This window comes from Malania oleifera, chromosome 8, assembly GCF_029873635.1.
Source record: "Malania oleifera isolate guangnan ecotype guangnan chromosome 8, ASM2987363v1, whole genome shotgun sequence".
In the NCBI taxonomy this organism is placed as follows: Eukaryota; Viridiplantae; Streptophyta; class Magnoliopsida; order Santalales; family Ximeniaceae; genus Malania; species Malania oleifera.
In genome coordinates, this window is record NC_080424.1 from 103,548,952 (window position 1) to 103,561,847 (window position 12,896).

A 12,896-nucleotide genomic window follows, 5' to 3' on the forward strand; every position below is an offset into this window, starting at 1 on the left:
AATGTTTAATTAGATTAATTGGGCTGTTTGAGCCCAATCACAATCATTGCTCAGCCAGAATGAGAATTTATTTGGGATTATGAAACTAGTAATGGCCTAATGGGCTTGGGCCGGAAAAAGCACATGAACCTTCTTTCGACAAAACCCACTCCTCATCACGTGCTTACGAACCGACTCTGTTAAAGGCCCGATAGCACAAGAGAAAATTAAACTCTGTTGGAGCGCCCATAAAAAACCCTACGCCACCCTCATCTACCCACCTCAGATGATCGTCAAAGTCATCTCATTTAATCCCATCCGACGGCCCTCGTTTCACGAACAACCAGCACCTTAGAAAACACACTACATTTTTTTTTTTTCGTACTTATTCCAAAATTCCGAAGTTTCCGACCTACCCCCGCCTTCCTCGCTCTATCATCAGGCCTCGCCGCGCGTGGTGGTTCCTCCGCCGCTTCGGATCCGAAACCGCCCATGGCTGAAGCCCCCTCCCACACGCCGACGCCGTCTCCGTCCGCATCGGACGCTGAGACGCTGCAGTACTGGTGTCATCGGTGCGAGAAGCGAGTCTCCGTCGAAACCCTACCTAATCAGCCCGACGTGATCTGCCTCGACTGTAAGGGCGGCTTCGTCGAATCAATCGCCGCGGCATCTCCGCCGTCCGTCGGCCCGCCCACGCTGAGCTTCGATCAGATCGACGAGCCCTCATTCGGGAGTCAGTTCCTCCAGGTCCTCCGCTTAATAGCTCAGGCGGCGCGGGATGAGGACGCGCCGCCATCTCCGCCGCCGGATCGCGCCCACGGAGACGATTTCCTGAGAATTGAGCTCAACGGCTGGGACATAGGCGAGGGAGAGGACGATCCGGGCGAGGTTGAATTGAGAAATGAAGCAGAAGACGAAGAAGAGGAGGAAGGGGAAGATAGATCCGATAACGAAACCGATGAGAACGGATCCGATAATCGCCAGAGAGACGAAGAGGAGGACATGCGGCGGAGGCGGAGCGATGTGCTCCGCCTCAGGATCCAGGATTTCGCGGCCCGATCCGGGAGCGGGCGGCACCGTTTCCTCGACTTGGCCGAGATCCTGATGGGTCTGGACGACAATTCGATCGAACTGCGCGTCGAAATGCCCGAATCTGAAGAGTATATTGGTAATCCGGAGGATTACGTGGACGCAGCCGAGTACGAGGCGTTGCTGCAGAACTTGGCGGAGAGCGACGGCGGCGGACGGAGAGGGCCCCCTCCGGCGTCTAAATCGGCTATCTCAGCGTTACAGACTGCGGAGATTACATCGGAGGCGGATGTTTTGGTTTGCGCGATATGTAAGGACGCTGTGAACGTGGGCGAGACGGCGAGGAAGCTGCCGTGCGGGCACGGGTACCACGGAGACTGCATCGTTCCGTGGTTAGGTTCTAGAAACTCCTGCCCCGTGTGTCGGTTCGAGTTGCCGACGGACGATCCAGAGTACGAGGAGGAAAGGAAGAAAAAAACGACGGCGTTTGATGGCGGAGCTTCGGGTTCGCGTGGGGGCAATTCCGTCATCGGGTGATCCCTTCCGGTACGCCTGAAATTTCTGTGATGTTTTATTTCTCTCTTTAAATTTTTGTCTTTGTGAACTTGTTGGTTGCTTGATCACTTTACTTGTGGATTAGCTGAAGAAATTTAGAATTGTTTCCTTTATCTTCTGAATGTAAATAACATTTCGTACAGTTTGAGCTTGTTATCTGCTATTTTGCAATTAAATTCTCCATCGTCTCCATTATCTGCTGCTGCTTTGGTTTGCTACAGGCAATTCGTCGGGACAGAAGAAAAGAGATGAATGACTCTTTTCCAATATATGTTGTTCTTTTTCTGTGATCATACACGTTTCATATGAATTGTGGGATCAGCACAATTCAGGTTTTATTATATCTTACTGCAGCTAAAATATGAACAAATGATTTAATAGAAAAATGGCATTTATATAGGACATAAGCACCAATTGCTTTCCATCACACATGTTCAGACCTGTATTGCATCCGCCGGACCCTCCTTGTTTTGTGAATATTGTCAAAGCAATTGCTAATGCTGCCCATCTCCTTGAGTTAAAAATTATAAAACTAGAATTATGCAATGAGATATATTAACTCAATGATAAGGTTTTTACATCCAAAGTCCAAGCCCGAAGGTTGTAAGTTCAAACTATGAAAATTGTATGTCCTAGTATGGAGGTAAGAGTCTTTACATCACGCCCTCTCCAAGCTTCAATGGCATGGGAACTTTGTGTTTTCTGCGTTGTTACATTCATTTATATATTAGGGAAAAGAGCAATAATATGGTGGTAAGATGGTATTTTGAGTTTTCTGTGTGTTGGGAAATCAAATCTCAATGCAGAAATGTCAATATTGGATGATAAACTGTGATGGTGGAACTGATGTATAATTTAATATGAATGCTTCAGTTGAGTTGAATTTTTCTTAGGACAGGACAAAGTTGTTCCATTGGATTCCTTCATTGAGGGATTCAAATTTCAATGGCCATTAAATGACTTTTTCTTGTCTAATTCTAGAATGTAGATGAATGTGATTGTATAGGGTTTGAAAAGATTTTTTTTTAAAATTATCTGCATTGATGGGATGAGTTGATGCACGCGCCCAAAAGAAAAGAACCTTACCCTTCTTTTGGGAGTACGGAATTCAAAATTTGGATTTTAACTTGCGTGGATTTAGGTAAAACATTGTACAAAATTGTATTTTAGTTTTTTCGAATTTACACAAATTCAAATCCTCTCTCCAATTTCATGCCCCGAAACACTATCTTATGGTAATTTAGATAATGTTTGATTTGGATTTATAAATATTTTTTTGATGGTATGGGGGTAAGGAAGAGAAAATGCAATAATTTTGTTTTTGAGAGCAAGAAAAATTTTAAAAGTTGATCCCATCAAAATCTTACCAATAAGATGGATCATAGATGGGCTCAATGTGTTGCAATTTGCAGGGGACTTGGGGGGCTATGGTTATGTAAACCCATTTATTTATCTACACATTCATTTGCAAATCAAATTTTAGGCTTATTGACTAAGATTCAATGAAAAATCGTTTTTAGATGTTGATGACATGTTATATGGAGGTGACCTATTTTATTTAATCCTCCATCTCTATTTAGTTTGAGAAGAGATATACTAATAGTCATTGAGCTTGCAGACTTCTGTCAATGATGTTAAAACTTTATTTGGTGCTTCTTTCTGTTCACACAACTGGAACTTGAAGAAGATATGTGTTTCAATAGCAGATTATGCCTTTATTGATTAGACAAAACCATGTCTTGTGCTTGAAAAATATATGCTTTGTTGATTAGATTTTCTATTCTTAACAAGATGGGTTGAAAGATATTATTCTTAATGAATTTGTGTTGGTGCATGGCACAAAAATAAGAGTGTGATCTGATGAAAAAATGTTCAGGTTCAGTAATTAAGATGCTCTTGTTAAATTGTAGGCACTTGATTCATTCTTCTCTTGTCATCAAAGATAGATATTATCCATGGATTGATGGCATTGTATTTTGTGGTATAAATATATATATTTTTAAATTTTTTACTTTTATTGTTGTCGTCGTCGTCGTTGTTTGTTTGTTTTAGTTATTTTATGATTGGGAATGGGGTAATGTTTTTTTCGATTCTCTCATTGGGAATACATAAAATTCAATTTTCCTTTAGCAAGAGTATTCTGCTCTCATTTCAATAAGATTACCAGAATATTCCTAAACTTATAATAAACATATTATGTGCTTTCTTGTTATACTATTACAAATAATAATATTAAGAATGAGCAAAGGGTAATTTGGTCTGGAGCATGAGTGTTTGAATTTCTAAGGTATCTAAGAGAAAGTCAGTGTTGCATAGGACTCCCACATGTTAAAGATGAGTATCTACTATTTCATGGAGACCACTTCTTTTAGAAATTTTCAACGATTTTTCGAGTTAAGCATACTCTTTCTTGAGTTTGACATTTATAAAGGTGGTTCAGAGGCTTGGATGAGTGGATGGCAACTCTTTGGAAATAGCTAAGAATGTGCTCTCAACCAGCTGTCTGAGTCACATGTTTGAAGCTTTCTAACTAGAATATTACAATATATAAGATATTATTTAACATCCCCCTCAAACTCACGATGGCGCACGAAGAAGCATCGAGAGTTTGCCAAGCAGAAACTGGAAACAACAAATAGTGTGAGATTTTGTGAAGAAGTTAGTTGGAAATGAATGGGAGAGAGATGGTACCAAGGCGAAGATGATGATTGTGAGATGATAATCAATTTTAATATGCTTAGTGTGTTCATGAAAGACAGAATTATGAGCAATTTGAATAGCATTGGTGTTGTCACAATACATAGGAGTGAGTTCAGCAATAAAGACACCCATTTCAGTAAATAACCAACACAACCAAATTATTTTAGCAGTAGTTGAAGCCATGACACGATACTCAGTCTTAGTAGAAGAATGAGAAACTACAGATTGCTTATTGCTTTTCTAAGAAGTGAGAGAGTCACCAAGAAAAATACTGAAACTAGTTGTGGACTTGTGGTTTGTAGGATCTTTAGCCCAATCAACATCAGAATAAGCACAAAGTTCTAAAGTTGATATAGAAGAGAGTAATATACTCTGATACAATGTCCCTTTGATATAACGTAAGATACAGAGAATAGCAGTCCAATGGATCGTATTAGGAGAGGAGACAAATAAGCTGACAATATGAACCACATATGTTATATCAGGTCGAGTGATGGAGAGATAAATCAAACTGCCGACAATAGTATGATATAGAGTTGGATTCGCCAATGGAACCTCATCAGAAGAGGTATAATGAACATTAAGTTTAAGAGGAGTTTCTACAGTTTGGGTATTAGTAAGTTGGGCTTTTTGAACGACATCTACGACATATTTAGACTGAGAGAGGAGATAACCTTTAGGAGAATAGGCTACCTCAATGCTAAGAAAGTATATTAGGGTCCCAAATCTTTCATTTCAAAGTGGTGGTACAGCTCTAATTTCAACTTTGCAATCCCATCTGTATCATCTACAGTTAAAATCATATCATCTACATAAAGAAGGAGAATTATTCACCCAACAGATGTAGAACGAGTAAACAAGGCAGAATCATGATCACTTGAGCGGAAGCTAAAAGAACAAAGCACTTTAAAGAACTTCTCAAACCAAGCCCTGCGAGCTTGTTTAAGACCATACAAAGCTTTTCTCAGTCTACAGACCTCCCTTAGATGATGAGGAACACCAAGGGGTGGAGACATAAACTTCCTCTTTGAGATCCCTGTTTAGGAAGACATTCTTTACATTTAACCGTGAGTGGTTCCATTGGTTAATAGAAGCTACTGCAATCAAAGTATGTACATACGTTATCTTAGTAACTAGTGCAAATGTCTCCTCATAATCAAAACCAACTTTTTGAGTAAACCCTTTTGCAATCAAACATACCTTATATCTTTCAACAGAACCATCAGACTTAGTTTTAATCTTGTAGACCTAGCGACATCTCGCTATCGTTTTACCAAGAGGAAGAGGTACCAACTCCCATGCGCTGGCCTTATACAAAGCAACAAGTTCTTCATTCATAGCATGTTGCCAAAGAGGGTCAAGAACTGCCTCCTTATAGGAAGCAGACTCATAATGGGAATGAAAAGAAATTAAAAAAGTAGCAAAACTAGAAAAATAACAAGAATAAGACGTAAGAACATATGAATCAAGATGAGAAGGGGACTTTTGAAATCGCGTTGGATAACGAGAAGATGTAGGGTCCACATGATCGGAAGATGAAGAGGAGTCCGTCAAGGAGGATGGGGGATTTGTACCTGCAGAAGAAAATGAAGGACACGTAGTGTTGGGAATAAAGTACAAATTCCTGAAACCTGTGAGAAACAAAATAGAGAAAAATAACGCTAAAGAAAAATCAATCACACGCACAAGACAATATTTACGTGGTTCACGTCCACGGAGTTGTAGGGATTTCAATATTATTAGGAAGAAAACATAGAGAGTGCGGCGATACAATGCTCTCCCTCACGCTCTCTCGCAGGTACAACCACTCCAACCCTAATCATCCGACAGCAATCCTTTTTATATGTTGCGCCTAGGGTTCCGTTCCGAATGGGCTCCAAAATTTTCCCGGGGCCGTTGCCCCCGGACCCCCACAAGTACGGCCTAAGCATTCGCTCCATGGATTAAGCCTTAGGATAGAAATTTCTAATTAAATAGAGGTCCGGTCGTCATCCAAATTAAAACACAACTAGGCTCCACAAAAGCCCAACACATAGAAGACTCTAAATCAATATCGTAAGTAAATAGATCAATATTTACAAGGTTAGACTTATTTAAGACGTTAGAACTTGTTGGAATAGAGAAGAAAGGAATGTGTTCAAAAAAGATGACGTGACGAAAAACATAAAGTTTTTGTGTTTCGGGATCATAACAACGATATCCTTTTTGTCCATCACCATAACCAAGAAACACGCACATAGAAGATCGTGCAGACAACTTAGAACGCTTAGTTTGATAATGAAATACTCTCAAATGAAAACACTTTAAGGCCTTGCCGTACAATTTCTCAGAAAGGAGATAGTCCCAAAGTAAGAGCAGTAGGAATTCTGTTAATCAAATATGTGGTAGTAAGAACTGTTTCTCCCTAGAAAACTTTGGGAACATTACTAGAAAAGAGAAGGGATCGAGTTGTCTCAATGATGTGCCTATGTTTTCTTTCAGCCACACCATTTTGCTCAAGAGTGTTTGTGCACGATGATTGATGTATGGTGCCATTAGAATTGAGTAGGGTGGAAAACTTAGTAGAATTATACCCCCCAAAAGTGCACCTAAAATGCTTAATGACAGTTGAAAGAAGCTTTTGCAATTGCTCTGCAATAATAGATAGTGTAGGCGCGATGGGAGACAACTCTTTTGCTAATGTAGTGGCTGTAGTGTGATATTGCTTAGGCTTCGAAGCTTGTTGTTGTTCTTTACTTAATAATAATGGATATTGAGCTTTCCAATGACCCTTCTGCTTGCAAAAATCACATTCATCAATTGCAACTTTCTGGCGTCGATTTTGACCATTGGAAGATTCCATAGATGAGACAATTAAAACAGTTTGAGTAAGAACTGGGATAAGACTTTTACTCACTTGTGACTTGAGACGCACTTTCTTTGTCATTAGTTCACTAATAACTTAATCAACAGAGTGAAGAGGGCTCGGATGAAGGATAGAATGGTGAAGTGCCTCAAATTTATCTCGAAGTGCCATAAAAAATTGAACAAGTCGTTGTTCCTCTCTATAAGTGGAGTAAGATTTATTCAAACTAAGATCTGCAAGTTCAGTTAGCGCAAATTCATCCCAAAAACTATTCATAAGAGTGTAAAAATGTTGAATACTTTGATTTCCTTGCTTTGCGGTTCTAATATCCATCTCTAATTGATATCTTTTAGCAAAATTGGATTGCGTGTATAATTTTTCTAAATAATCCTAAACTTGCTTAGTTGTAGAAAATTTAGCTAGTTGCATACCAATGGACTGATCAACAAAATTATTAATCCAGATAATAATTTTGGAATTATTCATCTCCCAAACGGTTAAAAATTCTATATAATTCTCTTTCTTGCTATTAGAGGGCATAGACACATTACCAGAAACATATCTCCACAATTTTTTTTCCCAATCAAAAAATTTTTCATAACATATGCCCAATATGAATAATTATTTCCATTTAATTTAGCACTAATGAGACAAATGAATAAACCTAACCCTTGTAATGATACAAAGACTAAAGTGTCCCTTAATTAAAATATTATAATATATAGGATTTATCTAAAATGAATATATCCACTCTGATGGCAAGAAAGAGAATTATATAAAATTGTTAATCGTTTGGGAGGTGAATAATTCCAAAATTATTGCCTGGATTGATAATTACGTTGATTAGTCCATTGGTGTGCAGCTAGCTAAATTTTCTACAACTAAGCAAGTTTGAGATTAATTAGCAAAATTATACACGCAATCCAATTTTGTTTAATGATATCAGTTAGAGATGAATATTAGAGCAGTAAGGCAAGAAGATCAAAGTATTCAACATTTTAACACTCTTATGACTAGTTTTTGGGATGAATTGACACTAACTAAACCTGCAGATCTTAGTTTGAATAAGTCTTACTGCACTTATAGAGATGAACAATGACTTATTCAGTTTTTGATGCCACTTCGAGATGAATTTGAGGCACTTCATGTTTTTATCCTTCATTGGAGCCTTCTTCCCTTTGTTAATTCAGTTGTTAGTGAAATAATGGCAAGGGAAGTGCGTCTCAAGTCACATGTGGGTAAAGGTCTTCTCCCAGTTCCTATTCAAGACTGTTTTGGCTGTCTCATCTAAGCAATCTTCCAATGGTCAAAATTGACGTCAGAAAGTTGTCATTGATAAGTGTAGTTTTTGCAAGTAGAAGGGTTATTGGAAAACTCATTGTCCATTATTATTAAGGGACAACAACGGGCTTCGAAGCCTAGACATTATCACACTGTAGCCACTATATCATCAGAAGAGTTGTATCTCACTTTGCCTACACTATCTATTATTGTAGGGTAGTTGCAGGATCCACATTCCAAGAAGCTGATTGGGATAGGCCATAGGAAGGGGGGATTATATGTGTTGGAAGAGCTTCGGGTCAAAGAATTTGCTGGTTGTAGTGTTGATTTGTCTTCATTTTGTTTGAGTTCAAATTCTTCTAATTTTTATTTATAACATTCACGCCTTGGATATGTTTCTAGTTCTCGATTGAGATTTTTGGCTTCCACAGGAGTATTAGAAAATTTATCTTCTCATGATCTTTCTGATTGTAGTGGTTGTAAGCTTGCAAAATTCTCTACTTTATCCTTTAATAAAAGTACATCAGTATCTCTTGCACCATTTGATCTAATTCATTCTGATGTTTAGGGACCAACTCCTACTACCTCAAAGGGAAGATCTTGATATTATGTTTCTTTCATTGATGATTATACTCGTTTTTATTAGATATATCTTATGAAGAAACGTTTTGATTTCATTAGCATCTATAAAATGTTTCGTGCTTTGGTTCAAACACAATATTCAGCCGTCATGAAGTGTTTCAAGTGCGATTTGGGAGGGGGGGGGGGGATATAATTCTACTGAGTTTTTCCCCCTACTCAACTTTGATGGCACAATACATCAATCATTGTGAACAGACATTCTTGAGCTAAAATGGTATGGCTGAAAGAAAACATAGGCACATCATTGAGACAATTCGATCTTTCTCCTTTCTAATAATGCTCCCAAAGTTTTCTGGGGAAAAGCAGTACTCACTGCCACATATTCGATTCACAAAATTCTTATCGCTCTTACTTTGGGAGTATCTCCTTATGAGAAATTGTACGACAAGGTTCTAGAGTATTTGGTTGCACATGCTTTCTTCTTCGTCCTCATACTGAGCGTTCTAAGTTGTCTGCATGATCCTCTATGTGTGTTGACTCACTTTAAAAACCTTAGAGAATAACTCCAAAGTATAAGAGTGTCACCAAGTAGTATTAGGGAAGTCCCTAAATCATTTTCACATGGAATGGTTTGTTTAAGTTCCAAATTTAACTATTATAAAAAATAAGGGAGAATTAAGCACTACGATTAATTAAAATGTTATTTACAGTGAAACGAGGTTTTTGGGCATTACCCAATGATGGTTTGTTCTTATTATGTATGAGAATGATAAAATGTGTACTCAATGAACTAAATTAATTTTAAATGTAGCATGTTTATAAATCCAAATGTGGCAGCAGAACACAGTTACATAATAAGTTTAGGATTTATGCTCCGATGCCTTTGGCACTAACATTACTCTTGCCCCTAAATTGGAGGAATTTGAGGACGTGTGTTGAATGAATTCTGGTTATCGTTGCTCAAGGAGCTAAACTATAATCATCGACATCATCAAAACCACCTATTTCCAATAATAAATGATTAAGTATAATGCTTATACTCTAAGGGGCATTTTTTCAGACACGTTGTGTGAAGTTGAAAAAAAAAAAAAAATGTAGAAAATTAAATAAACAATTTAAGAGTTGCAAAATTAAATGAAACACAGATTGGTTTCCTATTCAGCCATGTTCTAAATTTCAAACCCAAATTAAAAACCAAATTTAGAGAAGACAAGATGCAAAGGGAAAAAAAGAATGGGTGGTTGAATTTCTGTTGAGCAGGCCGTGTGGAGGAGCTGCTGCTGCTTTTCATGGAAGAGCTATTGCTGCTGGCCGTGGGTGAGCTGCTGTTGCTGGCCATGGATGCTGTGCCGTGCCGAACTGCTGCTGTCCCGAGCTATTCCTTATGGCCGAAATCCACTGCTGTCCGTGTGAAAAATCTGTTGGCCGTGTGAAAAATCTGGTGCTCTGTGGGCTGTTCCTGATGTGGCCGAAATCTGCTGCTGTCTGTGTGAAAAATCTGCTGGCCGTGTGAAAAATCTGCTGCTGCGTGGGCTTTTCTTGATGGCCGAAATTTGCTGTTGCGTGGGTTGTCGAAGCTATTGTGTGCTTGCTGGCCGTGCGTGCACTGTGGGCTGCCGAAGCTGCTGGTCATGAGTGCTGTGCGCGTGAAATCCAACCCAGAAATTGAAGAAAAATTGGAAGAATGGAGGAGGAAGAAGTAGTGGGCGCTGGAGCTCGGCTCAAGAAATCTATGAACCACCCAATCCAAATTGAAATTGATGTTGCGTGCTCCCTTTTCTTCCCTTCTCCCAGCCAAATCTTCCCCCAATGGATTGCATATGCATCCGCTCAATTTTCTATTCCAGCTGCAAATTTTCCCAATAAATTTGGCACATGCGCAAAGAGAGGGAGGGAGGGAGGGAAGGGGGGGGGGGGGGGGGGCGGGGGTGGGTTGGGTTGGTTGCATCTCCAATTTCTTGAAATGCTGCAAGGGCCCCTCAAGTTCGTTAAATGCTACGAGAGCCCCTACTATTTGGGATTGGAATAAATTTCTGTTTCCATTTTAACCTGAAGAGAAAAGAAATAGTAAACTGTGTTTTGGGAAATAAAATAAAATATATTGATAATTTAAGCATTAAGCTGTGTTTTAGTATTACACAAGTTCCAAACATTTTATAACCAGTTCATATCTTAAGAACATAGCTAATAAAGGGAAAACACAGTGATTTCTTAAGAATCGGATTTAAACGTGTTTTTTATCTTCAAGACCTAATTTCATCATTTACAAGTGAGCAAAACTGTCATTTATGTGAATTATCGTGTAAAATAATTGAAATATTATGACTCAATTATGTGTGTTTTTTGGTTATGGTGATAGACAAAAAGGATATCGTTGTTATGATCCGAAAACACAAAAGCTTTATGTTTCTCGTTACGTCGTCTTTTTTGAACACATTTCTTTCTTCTCTATTCCAACAAGTTCTAGCATCTTAAATGAGTCCGACCTTGTAAATATTGATCCATTTACTTGTGATATTGATTCAGAGTCTTCTATTTGTCCTTCATTTTCTTCTGCAGGTACAAAGCCCCCATCCTCCTTGGCCGATGCCTCTTCATCTTCCGATCATGTGGATCTTGCATCTTCTTGTTATCCAATGTGACTTCGTAAGCCCCCGTCTCATTTTGATTCATATGTTCTTACGTCTCATTCTTGTTATTCTTCAAGTTTTGCTCCTGTTTCAGTTTCTCTTCATTCCCTTTGTGAGCCTGCTTCCTATAAGAAAGCAAATCTTGACCCTCTTTGACAACATACTTTGAATGAAGAACTTGCTGCTTTGTATAAGACTAGCATGTGGGAGTTGGTACCTCTTTCTCCTGGTAAAACGGTAGTGGGACGTCGCTAGGTTTACAAGATCAAAACTAAGTCTGATGGTTTTGTTGAAAGATACCAAGTCCATTTGGTTGCAAAAGGATTCACTTAAAAAATTGATTTTGATTATGAGGAGACATTTGCAACAGTTGCTAAGATGACATACGTACGTACTTTTATTGCAGTAACTTCTATTAACCAGTGGAACCTTTCACAGTTAGATGTAAAAAATGCCTTCTTAAATGAGGATCTCAAAGAGGAAGTTTTTATGTCTCCACTCCCTAGTGTTCCTCATCATCTAGGGGAGGTATGTAGACTGAGAAAAGTTTTGTATGATCTTAAACAAGTTTCCAGGGCTTGATTTGAGAAGTTTTCTGAAATGTTTTGTTCTTTTGGCTTCCACTCAAGTGATCGTGATTCTGCCTTATTTACTAGTTTTACATCTGTTGGGCGTATTATTCTCTTTCTTTATGTAAATGATATGATTTTAATAGGGGATGATATAGATAAATTGCAAAGTAGAAATCAGAGCTGCACTACCACTTTGAAATGATAGATTTAGGGTCTCGGGGAGACTTTCTTGGCATTGAGGTAGCCTATTCTCCTAAAGGTTAACTCCTCTCTTAGTCTAAATATGCAGCAGATGTCATTCAAAAAGTCTGTCTTATTGATACTCAAAATGTAGAAACTCCTCTTGAACTTAATGTTTATTATACCTCTTCTGATGAGGTTCCATTGGCGGATCCAACTCTATACCGTACTATTATTGGCAGTTTGGTTTATCTCTCCATCACTCGACCTGATATTACATATGTGGTTCATATTGTTAGTCAATTTGTCTCCTCTTCCACTACGATCCATTAGGCTACTGTTACCTGTCTCTTACATTATATCAGAGGGATATTATATTAGAGTCTATTAATCTCTTCTACATCTACTTTAGAATTTCGTGCTTATTCTGAATTTGATTGGGCTGGAGATCCTATAGACCGCAAGTCCACGACTAGTTTTTGTATTTTTCTTGGCAACTCTCTCTCTTTTTTGCATTGGATAATGAATGTTTTCATGGTGTTT

The 12,896-nt window shown here is 38.6% G+C and overlaps 1 protein-coding gene across 2 annotated transcripts; it reads left to right on the forward strand.

Annotated features, from left to right (window-relative positions):
• On the forward strand, positions 1 to 12,229 carry LOC131161447 (E3 ubiquitin-protein ligase CIP8). Of its 2 annotated transcripts, none has more exons than XM_058117197.1 (2): positions 1 to 1,554; positions 11,531 to 12,229. In XM_058117197.1, the coding sequence occupies exon 1, from the start codon at positions 472 to 474 to the stop codon at positions 1,543 to 1,545; it is 1,074 nt and encodes a 357-aa protein (XP_057973180.1). In that variant the 5' UTR covers positions 1 to 471; the 3' UTR covers positions 1,546 to 1,554; positions 11,531 to 12,229. The 2 variants fall into 2 exon arrangements, with proteins under 2 accessions (XP_057973180.1, XP_057973181.1); XM_058117198.1 differs by lacking the exon at positions 11,531 to 12,229 and adding an exon at positions 1,785 to 1,986.
• The last annotated feature ends 667 nt before the right edge of the window (positions 12,230 to 12,896 follow it).